General features: G+C 41.0%; 1 protein-coding gene across 2 annotated transcripts in view; it reads right to left on the bottom strand.

Annotated features, from left to right (window-relative positions):
- RALGAPA2 (Ral GTPase activating protein catalytic subunit alpha 2) overlaps positions 1–24,025 on the bottom strand; it is a 311,093-nt gene that overhangs the window by 204,625 nt on the left and 82,443 nt on the right. For both annotated transcript variants that reach the window (XM_045011212.1, XM_045011213.1), the window contains exons 15-20: positions 22,637–22,874; positions 20,378–20,542; positions 6,486–6,623; positions 4,349–4,446; positions 2,548–2,638; positions 2,195–2,371 (exon numbers count right to left, since the gene is read on the bottom strand). In XM_045011212.1, coding sequence (XP_044867147.1) covers positions 2,195–2,371; positions 2,548–2,638; positions 4,349–4,446; positions 6,486–6,623; positions 20,378–20,542; positions 22,637–22,874 — 907 coding nt within the window. The remainder of the gene's footprint in view (positions 1–2,194; positions 2,372–2,547; positions 2,639–4,348; positions 4,447–6,485; positions 6,624–20,377; positions 20,543–22,636; positions 22,875–24,025) is intronic.

The following is a 24,025-nucleotide window of genomic DNA, read 5'->3' on the forward strand; positions in this document are numbered from 1 at the left end:
ATAAATGGAGTAGCTAACCCTGAAACTATATCTCACCACAGAAAATAGCCTGCCAGAAAAATTCTTATGTTACCTGATTAAGTTACTGACATAAAATCTATGATGCGCTTATTAAAAATTAGATGGAAGGTAACCTTTACAAAGAACAAAGCACCAAAAGAATACAATACAGTCATAAATGTTGTATCCTATATGTCAAAGTTACAATAATTAAAATGAAAAAGGTAAAGGAAAATTGCTAACAAACTGACTTTTCTTAGGGGGTTCCCTTCATTAGATCCATATTCTAATGTATTTCCTAATGACACTGGAGACTTCTAGATAATTAAAGCATATACACAATACTATACAAAAAACTTCAACATAGAGGGTGAAATCCTGCCCACCCCTCACCCCCCAGATCAGTAAGAGTTTTACTATTGACTTCAACTGGACAAAGATTGTACCTATAGAGTGGCTGTTTCAGAGAGTATAAGTACTGAATTACAATTTACCATTATCTTCAGTCTGACTTGCTAAATCTTTTAATGAAGGGAGTCTGCAATTCCCAATTCTGATTCAGCATTCACAGCTAGAGCTTGGAGACATGGATTCCAAATGTTTAATTTTGGGAAAATCATTGTCATGAGGAAAGAACAGCAACTGAAGAATAGCACATTCTTTCTTCCTGAATCATGGCTAGTAAGTGGGATTTTCCCCCTTATTTACTTATAGTATCTTTCTAATCTCCAATAAATGCAATCTATGAAAGTAAAGTGGTAATGAAGTTTCTATCTGAAGGAAACAAGAGATAGAAAATGAAAAGCAAGGAACAAAAGCATGAGAATATAGTCAATACCACTATATTCTTTGATAACCTTTGGAAGGAACTTTGTATAGGTACTTGACATCTTTAGTTTTGCCCCCTTACTGCTTTCCATATGAAACAGAAGTTAACTACCATTTCAGTCTTCTATTTTTATACCAATTATCGATCATAGGCCATCAGACCTTTGTTCTGTAATCTCCAAAGCTACACTTACAAGGTTGAGCCAAATACCTGCCCTTGTGTACAGACAACCTGACTCTTAAATCTTCATAAAGATATTAGTTGCATCTCATTAAAATATGATACATTTCAAGAGTTGGCAGGCTGGAAGAGATATTAACTAAGAATAGGATTTTCAAGTGTCTCAGTGATATCATCAATTATTCCCTGTGTCCACTGAAGCTAGGATGAGAAGTAATGGGCTAACAGCGTAGCCAGTGACGTTTAGGTTAGATAATAGGAAAAGCTTTCTAACTATAAGGATAGTTAACCCGTGGAATAGGCTTCCCAGGGAAGCTCAGGAATCCCCATCATTGGAGGTTTTTAAGAAGAGGTTGGACATACACCTGCCATGGATGGTTCAGGTTTATTTGGTCCTTCCCTCAGTGCGGGGACCTGGATTTAATGATTTCTCAAAATCCCTTCCAACTCTACATTCCTATGATTCTAAAATGGTATCTAGTATAATTAAATAGTAGGATATTAAGTTCTACTGCCAATTTTAACTTTAGTAGACCCAGTTTCTTAACCCTTACATGATATTCTTATGACTACAGATCTCTTTCTCCACTTTCTAAATATCTAATTACTTATGTCGCTACCAAATCTCAAGATGAAAGATAACCAAAGGACAAACAAGGAACTTGGAGATGTCCTTCCCTTTGAGATACTAGTGATGTCTGATATTCTTTCCACTATCATGTTTTTCCAGAATTGTCCCTCATTTAATAACATTCAGTATACATTTGCTGGCTGTATTTCATTGTCTTCCATTTTCACGTGCGTCTGTGTGTATTTTGCTGTGCAACATATGGCCTAGGGAATCTAACCAATACATCATTGTGATGAAGTGTAAGAGGAGTGTTAACACATTCTCTGAGGAAGGGTTAACTTTCTAGACACTAGTGCAGTACACAGTGTTATTAATATTATTCAAAATTAAGAAAACAAAGCACTACTAAGATTTTACAATATTTTATCTTAAAAGATGAACTATGCCATTAGGGTTATATTTAATGTCAAATAATTCTCATCTACTTTAAAACAAACACTTTTAAAAAGCAAAAAAGGGCATGCAAATTGAGTTGTATAAACTAGCATGTGTAAGTTCTACCGTTTTGTGACAAAAATCTACAATATCTATTGCATTTTCTTGAACATAGGTACCTGTTAAATTTGCAGCATCTGAAGGACTAAGCTGCAGCCAATGACGAGCATCTGCGTCTATACAAACATCTGTTGGTATATTAACTTCATGTTCTTCTTCACATGTTTGCCAGGGGACCAGGGTGATCTCTACTTCATTATTGTAGCCAATGAATGTGTCACTGCTAACACTTTCACCTAAAGTAAGCAGGAATTACTAAGTGTCATAAGCAATGTTCTACAATAAAAAAAAAATCTTATTTTCAAAAACATGGTTAAAAGTAACCAATATTATATATGTGATTAGTCAAATTAGCACGTGCCGCCACAAACTACTACTCCTTAGAAAAAGAATTTGGTTTTCTGGAACTCACTCATTTCTCTTTCTGTATGATTTCCATGTGACTGCTGCAAGTCTGCTTTCAAATCTAATTCAGCTGGACTGCTGCTCCTTCGTATTAAAACCTTCAGAAAAAATATATAATTGAATTCCTCTCAATTCATTTATGGTTAATTTGAAAAATATATCCCATAATATGTTAGAATAATTTCCTCTATTAAGATGCATATACATTTATACGCAAGTATCACTGAAAACTAACTGTGACTTATTCAGGGGTGGTTTAGACAATACTTAGTCCTGCCTCAGTGCAGGGGACTGGACCAGATGGCCTACTGAGGTCCCTTCCAGTCCTACATTTCTAAGATTCTATTAATAAAAGACCATATCACACACGGCATAGAGTAGGATCATGTTACTAGAGTTAGTTGCTGTGGAAACTTTAACTCTAAATTTCCTAGATTACATGGGTGATAAAAACATATCAGTGAAAATGTTGCATCAATACAGGGGGAGGGGGGCGTTAGGGAGGTTTGTTTTATTTTTGTATTTGCAATTAATAGTCTTAGTTTTTTAAAAAGGAAAGATGACCTAGATGTCAAAAGAACTTAAAGGTTCTTGATACATTGGTCAGGACTTATACCAATTTTTCACCCTACTTGGTTTCTCAGGCCGAAGCACTGCCACGCAGGAGGCAATGAATTCATTTGCAGAGGCTCTCTCTCTCTGGAACTTGTGGCCCCACAGCTGATTTTTGTGGGGAAGGAATTGGCAATCAATCCTCAGGCACATGCAGCTGGTTGCACTGTTTGGAAGACTGCATACAGTTTTGTTTTTCCCAACAAATCAGGTTCATGTTGAGCAGTGGTCAGATAAATCCAGCATGTAATAATTTTTGAGCTGTGCACTGGTTCACATAATATTTTCAGTTATTTATGCAATAAATATGGCCACAACTTGAATATCAACTTGCAAAGAAGGTGGGAAGGGTGATATTGATGGCAGCATTATCAGGAGGTAGTAAATATTTTGACCAGCATATCAATAACATAAGAAGTGGGGAGGAGGGTTAATCTCTTACCCCCACCATCATTGTCTTTGCCTGAATTGGGTAAAGAAACTGCAGCAGAGCATTACATACTGTTCCCCCCATGCTCGAGCCAAGCGGGCAGTCCCCATGATGCTTTTAGACTACACCCACTTAAGAGCAGCGGACCAAACCAGAGTTTCAAACTACAGTCATCAATCTGATATTGCATTGCACTTCTAACAGTATCACCAGTTTCAATCATCAATTATTTCTGCTGTTTATTCAAAAGCAACATGAAAACTTAAAAAACCTGTTAGTCAGAATGCTGACATCGACAAAGTTTTGAAATAAATGGTCGATGGTGCAAATTGTGCTGAGAAAGGCATTTTCTGAACACTTCATGAACTATCAAACATTTGTTTAAATACTAAGCAATTCGGTAATGAATATATTTTATTTATATGACAGTTATGAACTCTGTATTTTATATATTATATATATATATATACACACACACACACACACACGTATACATAGTCTTTATCTGTTGCTTTATGTAATCTTCATTATAGTATTTCCATAAACGAGTGTTACAGCCTTATAGTATTAGAAGATGCAGAATATTCAAAATACTTGCTATTAACAGCTACAGTTTTATTCCAATTTCTATATCATCAATGGGATCCACAAACTTAAAATTTCAGTTATCCTTTCTAAACATTTATATTAATAATTAGAAATGAAAAGTTCTTAGGACCTTGTCAACTATTAGAACTTGGATCAGAGTCTATCAATTTTGCCTTACGTGTTGGGCTTCATTTTCTTTCTTCATATATCCCTTCTTGTCTTGAATGGATTTGGAATCCGAACTATTTAAATTCTGTGAACTCTCAGTCTTTTTATCTGCATTTTAAAAAGTAAACAAATGAGACAAGAAATACAGATAGTTAAGGAAATGGAGTCTGGGCTAATTCTAAAATGATTAAAAACAGCACTAAATATGTGCATCTTTTTCATCTTTCTAATATTTACAGAGAAGTGATTGAATATGACATTCTCATATGATAGTGTAGGATTGTTGCAGAATCATTATTATCGTGAAAGCATTCAATTATGTGGATAATTCCCTCATAAATAGTGTAAAAAACTGCAGTTATGAGAATACAACTAAAATCTTTAGCTGTGGTGTGTGAAATGTAAATGCAGTGCTAGATACTGGAAATGACAAGTTACACACCAATCACAGATATTTTCAGTGGCTTTCATTGTGAGACAAGTCCTGTTTTAACAAAGGTGATATTCTACACTTCCAAATGACAACTGCCTAAAGCCAAATTGATTTTTACAACTTAATTAAAAATGAGACACTTGTCAAAGAGAATTTAGTGCTTGTGAAAAGTGTTGAAACAACAGAGCTGGAAAATGAAGCTCTATTTCCCACAGAACAGATACAGCACATAGAATGGCCACTCAAGATTCCCAACACATTTCCACTAATGTGACCGGTCTGCTGATACTTCCCCTTCTGGGGCACAGCAGGTAAAATATTATCAGGCTACGTGCTAATAGCAAATCAATGATACAATGAAATCAAATATTTCACTAAATTGCTCAGTGTCCATTTATGAGGTCCTTCAATAAGGCAGATAAGAAATTTTGCTTGACTGTTCCCTACACTTCTCAGATGAATGGCAGGCAAATGGATGTAGCCAAGAGTATAGTCAGCAACACAGCAGATAAACCCTGTAGGAAACATCTCTAAAACTATATAGGTAAATTATTAGCTGATGATAGCTGTCTTTCAATCATTGGTAATGTTCTCAAAGCCCTGGTCTCCACTATAGAGTTACTTTGGTATAACAACGTTGCTCAGGGGTGTGAATAATCCGCCGACCTAACCACCAGTGTAGACAGCCCTATGTCAGCAGGGACCTAGCCGACACAATGTTTTAAGTGTAGACCTGCCGTAGTATAAAGCGCCTGTAACTAACTCACATGGAAGGTTGCAACATATTCTCCTATAAACAAAACATTATAAACAGGAAGTTTTTATGAATGCTCTTGTCCACAATGGGGAAGAGTGAGAGTTCACTGAAGCTATTTTGAAAACTGGTCAGCTCATTAAGTTTACCACCTGCACGTAATTAATGTTACCACTGTCTTCCTCTACAATGGGCAGTATGTGCAAAAAGAATTACTTATGAGTGGGAAGGGTTAATGTTTTATTGGTGACCACTCTAAGCTTACAGCTATATTGGAAAATTAGGACTTGCAGTTCATCAATGGTTGCACAAGGAATGGAAACTGTAGTATTCTAATGTGTTCACCAGGTCATCTAACCCTGTTAAGAGTTCAAATTAATTAACACTACCACATACTTCAGTATAGAAAAATACAATCGTAGCACTACTTTTTTTGCAAGAGATAAATTACATTTTAATTATGATCACTAAAGCAGAACTTGTTTTTAAAGCATGATGGTAAAAATAAATGGCTCTTACCTACACTACAGCATCCAGTGATGCTGAATTAGGAGCTGCACTGGTAAATTAAGTCCTAATTTTTCTAATGTAGTCAAAGACTAAGGTTAAATATGTTTTCCTTGGCCATTTTTAATGCACCTTCAAAGGGTTAAAACTAACTTTTTAAGTGAGATACTTATACTATTGAAAATCCTCAATGCGTGGGAGGATGGAGATATTCAGAGGTATTATTTTAGGAGCATGCTTGTGTTACATTTAAATTTGTTATTTAAAAAACAGGGTTTGGAACACTGAACAACAGAATTTATTGAACTATAGCTTAAATGATCAGACATTATGGCATAAATATACATTCATACAATAGCAATGGGACATTTTCCCTTCTAATTCACAAATGTAGTTTAATGAGATTCAAAGGCAGCTTAATACTGTAAAGCTACTGTATGTCACAAAATGTACCTTGAAAAAAATCAGAACTAAATTGGTCTGTAACATCTGAAGTGCTACTGCTTCGAGTTAGTTGTTGGTCCTGGTCTGCAAAGAAGCCACTAGACTCTGCTCCTGTTGTATTTTCTGATTGCTGAGCTTCTTCAACTTCTGCAGATTTCAATTAAAATAAAATGTGTTACAAGGATTCTAAAATTCTTTGCACATTTACTACACATTTACTAACATAGCAAAGTCAGGTGAAAAGATAAACAAGCTAAATATTTAGAACACAGAAATTATGAGAATGAAATGAAAAATTTCAATTGTAGTTACCAAATTCTCTCCACAACTGAAAAGAAATTCATTAAAAAATGTATTCCAGCAGCAGGACTAGGAAGAGGTTCAGAGATGGGAAACTTAAATTATTAGAGTCATAGAGTGGGTGTTGAGGGCCAGGGGAGGAGGGGGAGATGTCACATGGAGAGAGATTAAAAAGACTAAGACTGTTTAGTCTAGAAAGGAACAGGGTGAGAGAAGATATACAAATTAATGAACAATATAGAGAAGACTAATTTAGTATTCCCATTTACTTTTCCCATAATAAAGGAAAAAGAGGAAACTTTAAAAGTCAACAAATTCAAAATGGATAAAAAGAATATATATATGTTTAATAAACACCTTGCATAACTATCCAATGGGACTCACTTCTAAGGGATTTGATTCAGAAAAACATTAGTAAGTCTCAAGCAGTATTAGACATCATAACAATAACTGTAAAATCTAGGGGCAGAACATTCTCCCCATTCCTACTCACTCCCTCATAGCCTATTCACCGAGTTATGCCTTCCTCAATCATCCAGCATTCACCGCTGTCACCGACTGGACACTGAACTAAACAGATCATAGGTTTGTTCCTATGTTGCAACTTAGACTTAGGTGCCTCCTTACACGTACATGAGGAGATCACCTTTCCTGCATTCCTTAGAATGTGCACAGAAAGCTGGATCCTTTCCTAGGGACCTTATGAGATTTGTAAGTTGGGAGAAGAATAGGAGATATAAGGAGCAGCACACTGAGGAGGGAGAGGGGGTCCCTGCCCTTCCATAAGAGCAATACCTGCACACCTTAGGAGGTTCACAGGAGGTCCACTCTGCAGGTATTAGCAAAATTATACCCCTCCCCCTTCCCTAAACTCCCTACATGCTGGTGGTATAAGGAATGTGAGGTTCTGTTATTAGCCTTATCAGATAGGTGGGCAGAGCTTAAAAATATCCAATGTGAGCCATAGATTTCTTTTCAGTGGCCAACCAATTCTTCCTAACCTGAGAAAACTTGTTCTTTCTTGATGAGCAAAATCTGAATCATTAGTCACCTGACAGGCCTAATAAGATTGTCAGTCTTTGGACAGTTGTATATAGGCTCATCAGGGGGCTGATGACTTTGAGGGCCATGAAAATCTGCCAAACCTAATAAAACCATCCTCGCCCACCGGAATCGTTAAGAGATCCCGATTAACCTATTAAGGCTTATGAAGGGTTGGACCCCTCTATAAGTCTACTAAGGCATGTTGGAAAATCCTCAGCAAGTGTCCCAAGGCTATTAGCAGGGTTAGTTAAGTATGAGCAATATTATCTGCTGTGGTGGGGACTGAATAAGGTTTTTAGCATATTAAAAAATTTAAGTTACCTATTTGTTATTTATTTAACTGCCTCAACGATAATATTAACTTGGTTCAGGTTTATATTGCCAGGAAATTTGTTTTGCATTACCAATTTCAGAAAGTCTGTTCAATATATATTGAATATACAAAAAGAAAAAAGTTTAGAGATTTAAAGCATTTTTAAAAATTATGTAAATCATAACTTTAACACACTCTCTCTCATCCTTCTCTTTTTATAAGACAGCAAAACCTCCTGCTTGACAGTTTCTTAGATGATATCAAACATGCTTGATTGGAAAAATGGAGACTCAGTTTTAAGTGTTAGTTCTTTGATTTAGGTGTTAAAATCTGATCATGTTTCTTCATAAGATAGAACAAGACAAGGACACGAAGGTGGAGAAAGAAAAGGATAGCAAACAGCAAAATTCAGCATCTGTCTCTGTCTACAGCTGTAATTCATTTGCTGGAAAAGTAACACGAGTAGCACACAACCTTATTAGCCTTTTCAGGATCTGGTAAACAACTAGCAGAATTGGACTACGGTATCACTTTTTCTTGCCTCTCTGGACACAGCAAAAGATTGAATAGTTTGACTTGTCCTGGCAGGTTAAGCTGAACTCTCATTAGACTGAAGTCAAACAGATAAAGAGGAGAGAGAAATATGAGGAGTCAAGTGGGGAAAAAGGGGAAATAACACACAAGCAAAGGAGTGACAGCAGGAACCTTAGGTTCGTATCTCAGGAGTTAGTCAGAACACAATTGTGGAGATGATTCTTTTTGAATAGTCAGAATTTCTCCCAGGATCAAGAAACAGAAGACCTAAGAGTTTGATGGTAAAGTCATGGGTCCTAACATATGGTAGTGGTGGTAGTTACAGGCCTGGCAGTGATGCTTGTTAATGCTCCCTGCCATGCCTAAGCTAACAGCCAGCTCCTTCCTAGAAAATATCCCAACGGGATAGCAAACATATCCTATCAAAACTGACTCATCAGAACAAGTATCCAATGATTCACATATGCATACTTCCTCTCCTCTTAAAAACATTTTGGTCTCTTGCTAAGGCAATTCCTTGGGAGCCTTGAAAACCCTACTCAGAATCTTAGTTCAGACAAATACAGATTATGCCATTGATTCCAAGCTCTGGTTTCTTCAAACAAGCATATAAGGTACACTGAACTTTCCATAAGCTTTCAACTCACTGAGGGACAATTTAAGACCATCCCTGAGAATTCAACACAACTCTTCTCCTCTCCCCATACCCTTCCCTACTCCTCCACTATGCCTTTCAAACCTTTGTCTGTTGGCGCCTTTGTTCTGCTGCCCCTCTCCATGCCTACGTCTTGCACATCTTCTAAAGTCTATATGAAGTGAACACCAAAGGCAGTCTGCAGAAGGGAGCAGTGGGGCTAGCAGGGGATTGTGGTGGGGACAAGCAATAAAGGAAGACATTCCCCTTGCCACACACTCTGTTGACCTCCCAACCTTTGAGTGTGTTAATTTATAAAAGGAGGGCGGGTTAGCTCAGTGGTTTGAGCATTGGCTTGCTAAACCCAGGTTTGAGAGTTCGATCCTTGAGGGAGCCATCTGGGGCAAAAATCAGTACTTGGTCCCACTAGCAAAGGCAGAGGGCTGGACTCAATGACCTTTCAAGGTCTCTTCCAGTTCTATGAGATAGATATATCTCCATATATTATTTTTTTTAAATATATTATTAATTGCCTGATTCACTTCAATTTTAATGGAAATATCCTAAATTTCACATTAATAAAACTCTATTAGTTGCTTTACATTTCAAGGCCTCTCAAAAGCGAGAATTTACATTTATATTTAAAATAAAGCTTAGGTCTCCAGCAGTAAGTTAATGAGTCTATTTTTAGTTCAATGGAATGGTCAAGCTTGTATCTTTCAACAACAGAAGTTCATCTAATACAAGATATTACCCGACCCAGCCAGTCTATATAATCAATGGGAAGGCAATTAAATTCAGATCCTTTGAAACTAAATTAAAATGTAAGACATACCTAAATAAACTGTAGGTCAAGATAAATCCTTAATGTTTAAGTGTATAAAATAGAATAGTTTGTGGGGCTCCAAACATCTGAACAAAAACAGAAAATGATACTATCTAAGCCTTGTAAATCATTTTTTGGTAATAAGAAGCATAGATAGAAATTATTTTGTTTCTGAAATCAGGATCCCCAGGAATATGTCTTTAGAGGCAAACATTTACAATTAGCATTAACTTGTGTGACCTCATTGTTAGATTGACAGTGAATGGGATTTATTGTCAAAAAGCCATGGCTGGCTGGATTTTTCCAGCATGATTTGTTTTGAAGGCCCAATCATTCAAATAGCTTTAGGAATATTTTCCCTGAAACTGCTCCAAAAAAGAAATATTTAAAAATGTTTTATTCTCCTCTTCCTCAAAATGGTGCCCTATTTTGACAATAAGTACAGTTCCAGTGACCCAAAAATAAAAATCACGAGAATTATTTAAATATCAGTATTACCATCCAAACAAAATTTGATAGTGAACATGAGATAACCTTATGATTAAAGAGGAAATATCTCCCAAGGACTACAAAATGCTGCTTTAACAACAGAAGTTGTTACAGATTAATTGTAAGATAAGGAGAGAGAGAGAGAGTGTGTGTGTGCAATGTAAACCATACTAATGCACAGTATTGTAGAATAATTAAAGAGAGAGAAAAAGCCAGCAACAGCAGTTTAAAAAATATAAAGAACATTTAGATACAAGATGGCTTAAAGTACAGTACCTGAAAGTCTGTGAGAGCAAGAAGTGTAAGAGATACCAGGTAAGAGAGAGCTCACAGTGTGAAGCAGAAGAGGTACACTTTTAGTGGCTGGCAAAGCCTCATAAAGATGAACACAGTTGCTGATAGACTGGCTTCGCTTAGCTTCCAGGGAAAAATAAAGTAATAATTATGTCAGAAGAACAATAAAATATAGGGATTTTTCTAAGGATATTCTTTAAGTGTCATGGCAAAATAAATGCAACACACATCTGAAACAGTTCCTTAATGTAAATATTCAGAAATCCTACATAAAAATGAATTCCCATATAGTAAAGGTTCAAATGTGTTGAAATAAAATTGCCACATAATAAATGTGCAATAATCAGCATGTTTTTTTTTATTTACAAGACTGTGAAATATTACAATACCATATCTTACCATAAATCCATTTTGTCAATTAACATACTGGTTATCTTACTAAATCTTACTCAGTAACTCTGTAAAATTATGATGTGCCATCAGTCTAACCTATCCCAAATCTTTAATACTTAGGAATATTAGAAAACAGAAGAGAAATATATCCAACAACGTGTGCATCTCAAAACTAAATGAATGGGAAATTTCTTCCCTGATAATTTCTTTTCTGTTATCGGTCTCTCACAATTCAGAGATGTATGGGCTCCTCTCTGCAGTTCTGGAGGCGGTTCAACATTGCAATACAGTCTGTGCGGGCCATGCCCCTTCTCTGGCTTGCCACCAGACAATTCATTCCAATATTGTGCACAAACTCTGAGAATATAACTTGCAACAACCACTTCAAAGACAACCAGTAAACTATGTATAGCAGCCCACAAACTGTAAATATAAAAATTAAATTTTGTCCCTTGGGTAAGAAGCCATGTGGGAAAGGTAGGAAAGTGGAAGATGCTGCTAGCAGAAAGGAAATCATCTGTTAAGAAATTTCCCATTTTGCAGCCCCAGCGTTTCCACAATTCTGAGGCGTATGAGAAGTAGCAACCAGTGAACAGAAATAGACTGAGATAGGGAAAGTCTCCCCCTGAAATTAAGTATCAAACTGGCAAGCTGTTTGTGGACCAATGCATGCAACACATTCCTTCGGAAGGAGGCCTCTGCAGAGGACAGCATGTCCACATTCTAGTGTATAACAAAGTTGTTAACAGAGGACCTTGTTGCTGCCCTGCAGATTTCCTCAGTGGAAGCAAAAACTTTTTCTGTTCATGATGCCACCAAAGACCTTGTGGCGTACACCTTGATGGCATCAGGAAAAGGTTCATATGATGCATTGTATGCCTCTGTGATGCATAATTTGATCATCCAAAGTCCATTTTTAGTACTTCTGGTGGAAGGAGACAAAGAGCCTGACCTCCTTGTTAATTTGATGCTCATGAAGTATATTGTTAGCGCTCTAGGAGCATCTAGATTATGCCACAGCCTAAGTTGCAGGTCACGGTGAGAAAGATGGGAGGACAATTTTCTGCAATGCATCGAAAGAGAAGTTCACCTTTGGTAAAAAAAAGCATCTAGATTCTGGTATCGCAGCGGTCATACTGCACATTCTTGTGTGCCTCAGAATCATGTACAAAGTCTGTCCCCACTTTGATTTTATTTAAATTTATACACAAAATTAAAAGGGGCATCCATTCAAGGCTCCAGGTGCCCCTGCCATAAATTACAAAAACATTAAACTGCCCACAGAACACCTTCAGCACTAGAATCTCAACCTTATGCCAGCACTCCTTACTGGGTCTGCTGGGTTAGAAAATCCTCCAATTCCAGGAGAATTTTTCCTTGTCTGACAGCCGTGGTGCAGAGGCACAGACTCTATCAATTTTGGGGGGCTGCTTGCCACCCAGATCCACCCCAGGTCTGCCCCCCTCCACCCTTTCTCTCAAAGCTCCACCCCACCTCTTCCCACTCCGCCTCTGTTCTGGCCCTTCCTCCGAGCGTGCCCTGCCCTCGTACCCTACTTCCCCCCGGTGCGCCACTGAACAGCTGATTGTGGCAGGCGGGAGGTGCTGGGAGGGAGGGGGACGAGCTAATCAGTGGGGCCACTGGTGGGTGGTGAGCACCCATTATTTTTTTCCTGTGGGTGCTCCAACCCCAGAGCACCCACGGAGTCGGCACCTATGCCGTGGTGACATTCAGAACTATCCCTCCTCCTCCACAACTGTATCTATGCATATAGGAACACTCCCCCAACTCCATGAAGCTCTTGCAACTAACCTACAGTGCGGCTGAACAGTAGAAAATTATACTAATGATTTTGTTTAAAGTTTTGGCAATTGAGGCTTCAACTTCCAACTGCCCATTATAATGCACTGCAGCATTAACCTCCAGCCCGCTCCTGGACAGTTCAAATATATTAAGTCCATTATTCCTTTAAGGGACCTTACATGGAGTTACCCAGTCACATTAACTTGATAAAACAGCAAAACAAATTTACTAACTAACTGAGTACAAGTAATGCGACATAAGAGTCAGAAATGGTCACAAGAAAAATAAAGATAAAATGCTTTCTAGTGCCTAACAAACTATATTAGATTTAAAACAAAGTTGCTCACCACATGTCTCCAACAGCATTACTGACTAAATATTTCAGGTCAGGACTGAACCCCCATAGTCCAACAGCTGCTTCTTTTGTCTTCTAAGGTGCAAAGAGTGAGGTGGAAAGGGAGGGAGGGAGAGGTGTCTTGAGGTGTTTATCCCTTCTTTTTATAGTGTCAGTTCCTCTTTGAAAAGCATTTCCAGCTGAGAACCAAGAAACAGGGAATCTGGTGGAGGAAGGAGACCTCATGCTGTTTCTTTGCTAAAATGAAGATCTCTTTGTCCCTGTTCCCTTCCTTGCCAAAGAATGGCCATTTGATAGGTGGTAGCCCATCAGCTTTGTTGACACCTGGATGGAGCACCAGCTTGCCTTTTGTCTTTGAGAAACTGTTTTAGCCACTCCTGAGACTTATCTGGGAAATGCACTTCAGCCATGATTTCAGATTATGTTAATAAATTTACATATAATGTTGCTACATGCATTTTACCATGATATTACTGATCAGCAAGTTATGAATTTTCAAAAGACACCTCACAAGGCATGCCCTATACAAAGATTATTACATCAGGTACAGGGTGTGAATCCAGGGGTACAATTCCACTACATTTTCCCCCTTTAAAAACTGCAGTACGGTTAGCCAAGAAAAAATATTTTGCACATGGCTACAAGAATTCAATCAGAATGTGAACCTCAGACATCTCACACTCAAAGCAAGATTCATACCCTTAGAAAACAAACCACTTGCTTGCCATCAAGTAGTCTTTCCTTACCCTGTACAGTATCTACCATTCTTGAAGACAAAGAATTTTTAAAATTTTTATTATTAAGTTCCCTGAAAACCACTAACCGGCTTCCACTCCTGGGAGAGTCGTGGGGTGTTTTCACTGACAGCATCTCGGAGTTTAATGCCAGAAGGGACCATTAGATCATCTAGTCTGACCTCCTGTGTATCACAGGCAGTGGTGAGCTGGAGCCGGTTCGCAGGAACCGGTTGTTAAATTTAGAAACCCTTTTAGAACCGGTTGTTCCAGGACAACCAGTTCTAAAAAAGCTTTTATATTTAACAAAAGCGCGGGCAGCTGTCCACCCCGCCCCCAGCCCCAGCTCACGTCCCCTTCCTCCCCTGAACGCTTTGCCCTCCTTCTCCTCCCCCTCCCCTGCTTCCCGCGAATCAGATGTTCGCGGGAAGCCTGAAACCAGCAGCAGGCAGGTAATCTGGGGCTGGGGGGCATGAGGAGGGCTCCAGGGAGGCGCGGCATGGCCCCGTCTGGCTCCCCTTGGCCCTGGCCGAGCGCCCCAGCCCGGTCCCAGCCAAGTACCCCCACCTCTGGCCCCAGTGGCTCCGGCCCGGCTCGGGCCTGGCAGCACCGGCCCCGCGCCTCCCGGCCCCGGCCCAGGGAGTCTCGGGGCCCCGCGCCTCCCGGCCCCGGCCCCAGCCCGGGGAGTCTCAGGCCCCGCACCTCCCGGCCCCGGCCCGGGGAGTCTCGGGCCCCGCACCTCCCGGTCCCGGCCGAGCGGACCCAGGCCTGGCGCCTCCCGGTCCCGGCCCCGGCCCAGGGAGTCTCGGGCCCCGTGCCTCCCGGTCCCGGCCGAGCAGCCCCGGCCCCGGCCCCAGGCAGTGCGGTAAGGGGGCAGGCAGCAGGGAGGGGGTGTTGGAAGAGGGCAGGGGAGTTCGGTGGGTGGTGGTGGGGTGGATAGGGGTTGGGGCGGTGAGAGGGCAGGGAACAGGGGGATTGAATGGGGGCAAGGGTCCTGGGGGGGTAGTCAGGAAGGAGCAGGGGTTGGATGAGGTGGTGGGGGGCATTCAGGGACAGAGAGAATGGGTGGTTGGATGGGGCAGGGGTCCCAAGGGGCCATCAGGAATGGGAGGAGGTGTTGGATGGGGCAGTAGGGGGCAGTCAGGGGACAGGGAAGCGGGGTGGATGGGTCAGGGGTTCTGGGGGGGGCATCAAGGAACATGGGGGGTTGAATGGGGCAAGACCCCCTCATGGGGTGAGGAGGAGGGAAACCTGTTAATATTTTGGCAGCTCGTCATTGATCACAGGCCATTAATTTTCACCCAGTTACCCTTTTATCAAGCCCAATAACTTGCATTTGGCTAAAGCAGTCTTTGTTCCTAAAAAGCTGAACCTCTTGAACTTTGCTCAATGATTTGGGGAGGGGCAGAGGGAGATGGGTGCAGTACTGAAGGAATCAAAAGATTACAGCCTCAATGCTCCAGTGCAGGGCCGGCTCCAGAGCCCAGCGGGGCAAGCACCCGCCTGGGGCGGCCCTTTCCCGGGGGGGCGGCAGGCTGGGCCGGTGGACCTGCCGCAGTCATGCCTGCGGGAGGTCCACCGGAGCCCCGGGAGCAGCGGACCTGCCGCAGGCATGACTGCGGAGGGGATGCTCGGCCGGCGGCTCCAGTGGACCTCCCGCAGGCATGACTGCGGAGGGGACGCTGGTCCCGCGGCTCGGCTGGACCTCCCGCAGGCATGACTGCGGCAGCTCAACCGGAGCCGCCGGACCAGCGAACCGCCCGCAGCTGCGGGAGGTCCAGCCGAGCCGCGCGACCAGCGGACCCTCCGCAGTCATGCCCGCGGGAGGTCCGCTGCTCCCGCGGATCAGGGGCGCCTCCCGGGCATGACTGCTTGGGGCGGCCAAATTTGTAGAGCCGCCCCTGCTCCAGTGACTCCTCAGCTGAGGAGAGGAAGAGCACAATTAGAAGCTGAAATGAAGTCACTACTGCACAAAAATGAATAAAAGGAAATGTTACTCACCTGTGCAGTAACTGGATTACTTCAAGATGTGTCCCTCTGTGTGCACTGCACTCTAGGTGTGCATGTGCCTCTTGAGCCCCCAGTTGGAGATTTCTAGCTAGCAGTCCCTGTTCAGCACACACTCTCACTCTGTCCCTCCTCGTGGCAGACACCAAGCTTATATAGGGGTGCATGGGTGAACTACACTCAGTTCTTTTTCTACTCTGTCATCATCTAAAGAATGACTGAAGCAGAGAGAAAGAAGGGCAGGTAATGAAGAACCCACACACCTCAAAGAACTACAGTTCCAGCACAGGTTGAGTAACATTTCCTTTCTTCTTTGAATAGCAGCTCTGAGACTTCTGAGCAATATCCCCAGAAGGAGGAGAAGGCAGCGGGGGCGGGGGGGAGGGCAGGAGAGGTGGGTAGGGGGGAGGGGGTTTGCCTTTGGAACGGGACCTAGAATTGAAAATAGTACCACAGAGCCGAGTGCCACATCATATTTGATGGCATGGAGTGGGATGTAATGCTCTGAAAACATATGGATTGAAGATCAGGTAGCAACTCTACATATCTCTATTGTGGGGAAAGAGATCATGCAGACCCTTAATAAATCTGGATGATACCCGGTGACCAAAAATGGAGAATCCCTCCATCGGGGGATGGAAGGCTGATACGGCAGCCAGGTGAACCTTGACTGAGCTGATGAATAATCTGGATGTCTTCAGATCCAGCAAGTAATCCATGATGAAGGAAAGGGGAACCAACTCAGACCAGAGGTAGCAACCGCACCAGTGAACGAATCTCTTCTGTTTCTGCAGGTAAGCAGTGAAGGTAGCGGTCATTCTGCTGTGTAACAACAGCTGCTGCACCTCTCTGGAGCAGGAAACCTCTATTTATGAGAATCTTCAGGAGTCAGGCTCTGAGATGTAGAACCACCAGGTTGGAGTGAATCGCGTGAACCACATCCTGAGACAGGAGATGGGGAACTGCTGGGGATCAGTGGTTGTACTCGGAGCTAAAGCAGGTAATGGTACCAAGGTTGTCTCACTCAGGTAGGTACTATGAAAATAACTCTGGCCTTGGCCTGCCTGATCCTGTTCACCAACCTTGGAATTAGGGGCATCAGAGAAAAGGCATAGAACAGACTCCTCTTCCACGGAACAAAGAGGGTGTCCCCCAAGGAGCAATGACCCAGACCTCCCCTTAAACAGAAGAGAGAATACTCCCTGTTCTTGGAGTTGGCATAAAGATCAATCTCTGGCTGTCCCCAACTCCGGAATATGTCCTGGAGGACTTGCGGGTCCAGCTCCCATTTGTAGTTATGGATGCCTGTAAAGTAGCTGCTGAAATCTGGATGTGGTCTCTTGATCTGGCTCAGAGGGCGACTGCAGGAAACGTTCCATTGCCAACAAGTCTGAGCCTTATATCCCTGTTCTTCCTAGCCCTGGACTTAAGGACTAATCAAAAGGAGCACTTCTGGGAGATATGGGACTCTTCCAGACAATGGAGCCGCTTGGAGTCTCTGTTGCTCACTGGCATAGCCTCCCAAAAGGCGAGGCAACATTTGAAGCCTGGCAAACCAGGCACCCCCCCACTAAGAGAAGACAAGTCTCCCTGAGGAAGAGAGAAAACAGTCCTCTCACCTAAACTAAATATACTAACACTAACAACACCACTAAACTAACTTTAATAGAAAAAGTAAAGAGAAAGGCCAAGTATGCTCTAGGCAAACACACTAGTGTTGGGTCTCAGGCCGAGGCTGTAGAGAAAGAACTGAGGGTTGTTCTTCCACACACTCCTCTCTATAGCCTCAGAGTCTGCCACGAGGAGGCATAGGGCACATGAGCAGGATGAACAGGCACAACTAGCTAGAAATCGCCAATCAAGGGCTTGAGAGGCGCATGTGCGCCTGGAATGGAGCACTAATAGGGACACTACTTGAAGAAGAAATTGAAGTTATAACAAAGTGGTTAGGAGAAATTGAATCACCAACTTATTTCTATTATGAGAGACTGAATTTCTGGTGATCTGACCTGGAGGGCAGGGCCTAGTCCTGGACAGGGCCGGCTCCAGGCACCAGCTGACCAAGCACGTGCTTGGGGCAGCACCTTGGGGCGGGGTGGCACTCGGTTTTTTTTTTCTTTTTTGGTTTGGCCGGGTGGCGCTGGAGGGTTTTTTTTTGTTTGTTTGATTCAGCCAGGCGGCGCTCGGGGGCGAGGGGCTTCGGCAGCGCGGCGCTCCGGGGGGGACCCGTTACGGCGGGGCGGCGCTCGTGGGGGGTTGTTACGGTGGGGTTGTGCTTGCGGGGTGTGTGTGTTATGGCGGGGTGGCGCTCTTTTTTTTGTTTGGGGCAGCAAAAAAGTTAGAGCCGGCCCTGGTCCTGGAGCCTCCAGCAACAATACTGGACTGTCTCCAAATTCAACAATAAGATACCCATTTGTTATGAATGAGGAGAGAAGCTGTGCAGTGGAATATCCCTTACTCAAAAGCAGTAATGAACATCTGCTGTGGCTGCTGCTTGATGGCCCATTAAACTGGAATGAGTGGCACATCAAATCAGAGAAAGACAATCTACTATCTGGAGTGTTTGAAAACCCTGTATTCTCTTCTGCATCTGAGGACTTAGGGAGACTCTTCCATCATCCTCACTCCCTGACCTGCCCTCACTTTCCTCTTATTTTTATCATTTTCTCTTTCTTTAAAGAAGAAACAAACGGGAGAACACTGAGCTACAGTATATACGTATTGAACTACCGTACATATTTACTTGGCCTTATTTTCAAAAGTGCTGGGAACTCAGCACTGTTGAAAATCAGGTAACTTATTCAGGCACCTAAAATGGATTTAAGACTTAATTTAAAATATTATGCATGGCGATACAGATGTATATTTCACTTTAGAGAAATCATAAAACAAATTTTAAAAAGGTCTCTATATTAAGAAAGTGTAAGATGTACTAAAGTATAGGTATATAGGTATGGATGTTAAGTACGCCTAAATACAAAGAATTCTTATCCTGGTTAGCTTTATTAGATAATGATGATCATTTTAAAAATATTTTCATGAAAAGTTGACATTTTAGAATTATTAAAATAAGAGGTTTTTCTTAGGTTGTAAAAATGATAGACTATTCCATAACTATTTATTAACTGTTTGATATTTTTACAGTTATACAAATACACTATTTTGTGGAAAATGGCTTAGTTTTGCAGTGCTTTTTAATTGATTATAGTAAGAGAATTCCCCAATAATAGTAGGTATTATATATTTCCTTGTAGTCTGTAAACCTCTCATTAATTTACTTGCTTAATTTACAGTACTATAACTGTTTAATGAAACTTTGAAGTATTTCTACACCTCCATATAATGTTTACCAAACACTAAGTCATGTAGTCCAGAATTTAGTATATACATAAAAGAACCTATTCATAATGAACACACTAAAATATTTTCATACACAATCATTCACCAAAAAAATCCAAGGGTGTTTTACAATTCAGATCTAGTAAAAGCAGCAAGGTGGGAGAGAAAGATTATTGTGAACACACTGTATTTTCTGGCTTTAAAACTATTTTAATACTACACTAACAGGATTATTTTGCACAGATTATATGTAAACATCAGCAGGACATGATAATCTGGATATTTGTACCAATACTTGAATACTTGAAAGTCTGAGCAAAGTTTTAAGGAATGAAGCCTAAGTGTCTTGATTCACTAGTGAATGCTGACTTTTCCTGGGAACAGTGGCCTGTGAAGACATGAGTTATTGCTTTTATAAAAAGTTACTCTAAATGTCTGAAAGGTTGTTATGCTGGCTAAAAAGTCCCAACTTGAACAAATACATTAGTATAGTATATCTATATAGTTCATAATATTTAGCCAATCATTCTTTATTATCTAGCCCATTTAAAAAAAATACTCAACAAAATATTAAATCATTGTGTCCTACCTCAGTAATCAATAAATCTTTCCTATTTTATATAATCATAGTATGTTTGACTAAAAGGATTCCTGACGTAAATAAAATTGATGTCTCTTTCTAGGTATAAGAAAAGTGAAGAAAAAGATTTAGAGACAAATTTGCAAACATTTATTCCTAATTAAAAGTCACGAGAGGAGCTTTTAAAATAATTTCAATTTTATAAATGTTGATCTTTCAATTTATAATTAAGATGTTAAAGCAGCCAGTAGCTAACCTGTTGCTCTTTGTCGGACTATGTTTCTTGCTTTCTCAACTCCTGGTGCTCCAGAGGTGGTAGCACTCCTGAATCTCATTGGTTCCACAACTTCAGGATGACTTCTCCAACTTAATGAAAATGATCGTCCCACTGTAGTTGCCTTTTGAGGATCTGAGATGCCACCTTTGAGATAAAGAAAGCAAAAGCAACATCAATCTAGAACATTTACAATTAATACTATGCTTACTGCATAGAATTAAGTGTTTCTACAAAAAGGAACTAAAATGGGACAAGTTTTAAACCTATTATTTTTGTCAGAAAAATATTATTCAAAATAATTTAAGAGATGTCAACTGTGGAGAAGTTGTACCACAAAGCTCATGTAGTACAATTCCTCCCATTGTTTCTTCTTTCGATCCATTTTCTCAAATAACATAGTTATAGATAGTGTCATCAGCATACAATGATGTACTGAAAGTTGAAAATACATCTATTTAATGGCTCATGTACAGTAATTTGTCACTTGGCCAGAACTCAAAGTGTCAGGACTTAATCAAGAGTCAAAATAGATTTCTACAATAACACTGCATTGTATTGAGTGTTCCTTAATTTTAATTCAAGAATCAAGTCATTCGCATTAACAGTCCACCTTGCTCCCCTTATCCAATTCCCTGATTTTCAGGATAAGTGTTAAGATTAATCTATGACCAAATTTACAAATAAGGATGCTAAAGTTGAGAACCTGTACCTCCCACTGATTTCAGTGCTTGCCTGGCATTTTTGAAAATCAGGCCACTTATTTAGAGGTCTAACTTTAGACATCCATTTTTTAGTAATCTTGGTCTATATGCTTCTAAACCCTATTCCTTTTATGGAGATGGCAGAGAAAACTGTAAAATCATCACTAGACCTAAAAGCTTGTTAGTTACTTTTTTCTGAATCTCAGATTATTCATGGTCGTCACCCAGGGCTGGCCTTTGGGAGTTGTCAAATTGGACCTCTGATTTTTGAGGGAGACCCCAGAACAAATAATGGCTTGAGGTAAGGGGTTGGCAGTACTGTCATTAAGAGTGTAAGATCAATGCAAGATTCTCCCTAACTGCCTGCAGTTGAACTGGCTCATCTGCTGAGCTACCAGTGAGGCCTCTGCTCACACCTGGTGACTTTTCAGTAGAGTTAGGAGCAGCAACCCGGTAAAGCAGACTGAACACAGAAGTGAGAGTAAGGGATTCCTGTGTTTTAATCCTGGTTCTAATATTAACTCTCTATATTGTCTTGGGCAAATCTTAGGGATGAAATTCTGTGCTGTACCTCTAAGACACAATAAAGACCTTGCAGCCCAGAGGGAGGAGCTGCTAAGATGACTAAGTCACCTTTGCACTCTCTTGATCATGAGTTGCTTCAGAAGCTAGAGAGGCCTCTGGTGTAACTTAGACAACCCTAGGGGTCTACCTAAATTATGGCAACTTCCTAAGATTACCCTATGGGCTTCATCACTGCAGCCCCACTATTCCTGCCTCCATAAAACATGCTCCTCCTGGTGTCAGCCCTGACCCCTGGTTTGTGAGGAAGTCCTTTCAGGACAGCCCTAAGGCTGTCTTCCATAGTGCCTGTGCCCAGTCAATAGTCCCCTGGCCATTTATAGACCTATAAGGCCCTCTATGCTGCTCTGGCCCTTTTACCCAGCGTAAGAGGGTTGGTGCAGGGAAAGGGTCTCACCTTGGGTCTTTTTGCCTTAGTTTTTCCACCTATAAAATGGGAATTACATTTATCTACCTCACAGAGCTCTATCCATGTTCACTAAGATGGTTCAATTAGTTAATTATTATAAATTGCTACGAAACGGTGCTAAGATCCACAAAATCCTCCACTGGCCCTCAGACTCTTGCTTAAACAGGTTTATTAAAATAAAATAAAATTATATTGAAAAGAATTTCTAGTGTCGGTGGCTATGCACAGATTCCAGCACAAGCAGCCATGCTCCATTCCTACTACTGCAGCAGAGACTGGTGTTAAGCCCCTAAACACCCATCCATTTTTTTTTTTTAAGTTTTTATAAAAACAGATCAGTATAAGTATCTTACTAACGCAGATGCTCTATATTTTTGTGTAATAATACTAAGTAAAGTAAAATGGAGTGCATTTTTTCAAATGAATCTGTACAATGTGTAATGAATCATAATGTTTAAGTTACATTTGAAAATCTAATATAGTTCAACTAAGTTTGAGTATCTTAACTTATTTAACATAAAATACACGAAAGAAGAGAGACTTTACCTTTGCCTCTTTGTTTTTTTTCCTTTTGCTCACTTAGTTTATCCAGTGGTAAGTTTGTCATTTCAACTCCATACACGATTCTTGCTAACACTGCCGTTAGAGAATCCATGATTTTGGCCCATTCAGTTATCAGCTCTTCCCAGTCAGTAAGGGAAGACAGTATGCTGAGCAGCTCATCCCAGAGTTCTCGAGAAATGTAAACACTCAGATTTGCTCGGATCCAAGCCACAATAAGAGTCTGGGAAATAGGAAAGCAATGACATTTTGTACATTTCTAAAAAGTACAGAATTAAAAATTTGGAAATGCGTGTCCAAAGACCAAGAGAATTTAGACTTTTGTATCAGCTTATCATCACATTTTTAATTTCCAGTCACTAACATGAGTCTTCTTTCTTTCCTTCTGTTATTCTTTACTTTCAGAAGTTGCCATTTCCTGAGGCTGTTACTGAAAAATGATGAGGAACTACAAACAGAAAACATGGTTTCATGGGAATTAAATGAGTTTAGCAGCTAACAAGAAAAGAACTATAAAATAGGATCCTCTGTGAAAAGAGAGAAAATTCTGCAGCAGTAATGCCCCCTTATTTCAGCAGCACATCAAGGCTTAATTCTATGTGGGAGAGGGGGAAGGTCAGGACTTTTATCCATGGAATGTAGAAATGGGAAGGAGTAGCTCCTCTCTTTCACTTGATTCTACCTTCCTTCCCCTGCTTCTACAGGAAAGGAGACTGCCATGTCTTTCTTTCCCCACCACCAGAGCTGAAGAGCTGGCTGATAATGTAACAGTGATGATACAGGGCACTAAGAGCTGAGGACAGTAATAGTAACTCAGATTGAGCAGTCACCGCAAGATCACTTAGTCCTGAAAATAACGTGGGTGCCAGGAATGTTGGTGCTGGGAGAATCAATGGGGTCGGCACTGGAGCTGAGGAACACGTCATCAGCACTGTGTGAGGTGATGTCAGTACCAAGAGATCGGGATCAGTGAAGTGCAAAACTTTGCCTCAGAAGCTACCAAGTGTGCTCAGTGATGGGTTTTTGCCAAGGTGATGGAGGGACTCAACTTGGACCTTTTGGCTGAGTAGTGAGGAGATTTATGCCCCATTTTAATAGGTTCCACTAAGGGTAACCTAGGCCTGCACTCACTGTGGAAATAACATTCGTTCCTACCCCTTTCAGATAACTGAGTGGAGGAGGACTTAGCTTCCCTACTGCTCTGATTGTTGAAGGGTCTGAACTTTTTGATGAACTGTGAGCCTTGGGGTCTTGGATCTGAGCTGCCACTTCCAGGAGCACTAACTGTGGAAACCTGTTCAGCCCTGGTTGGCATGTTTTCTCTGGTTCTGAGGAGGCTCTCATAGAGCGTTCCCATCTTTTGTGTCCTCCTGG

This window comes from Mauremys mutica, chromosome 3, assembly GCF_020497125.1.
Source record: "Mauremys mutica isolate MM-2020 ecotype Southern chromosome 3, ASM2049712v1, whole genome shotgun sequence".
NCBI classification, from domain to species: Eukaryota; Metazoa; Chordata; order Testudines; family Geoemydidae; genus Mauremys; species Mauremys mutica.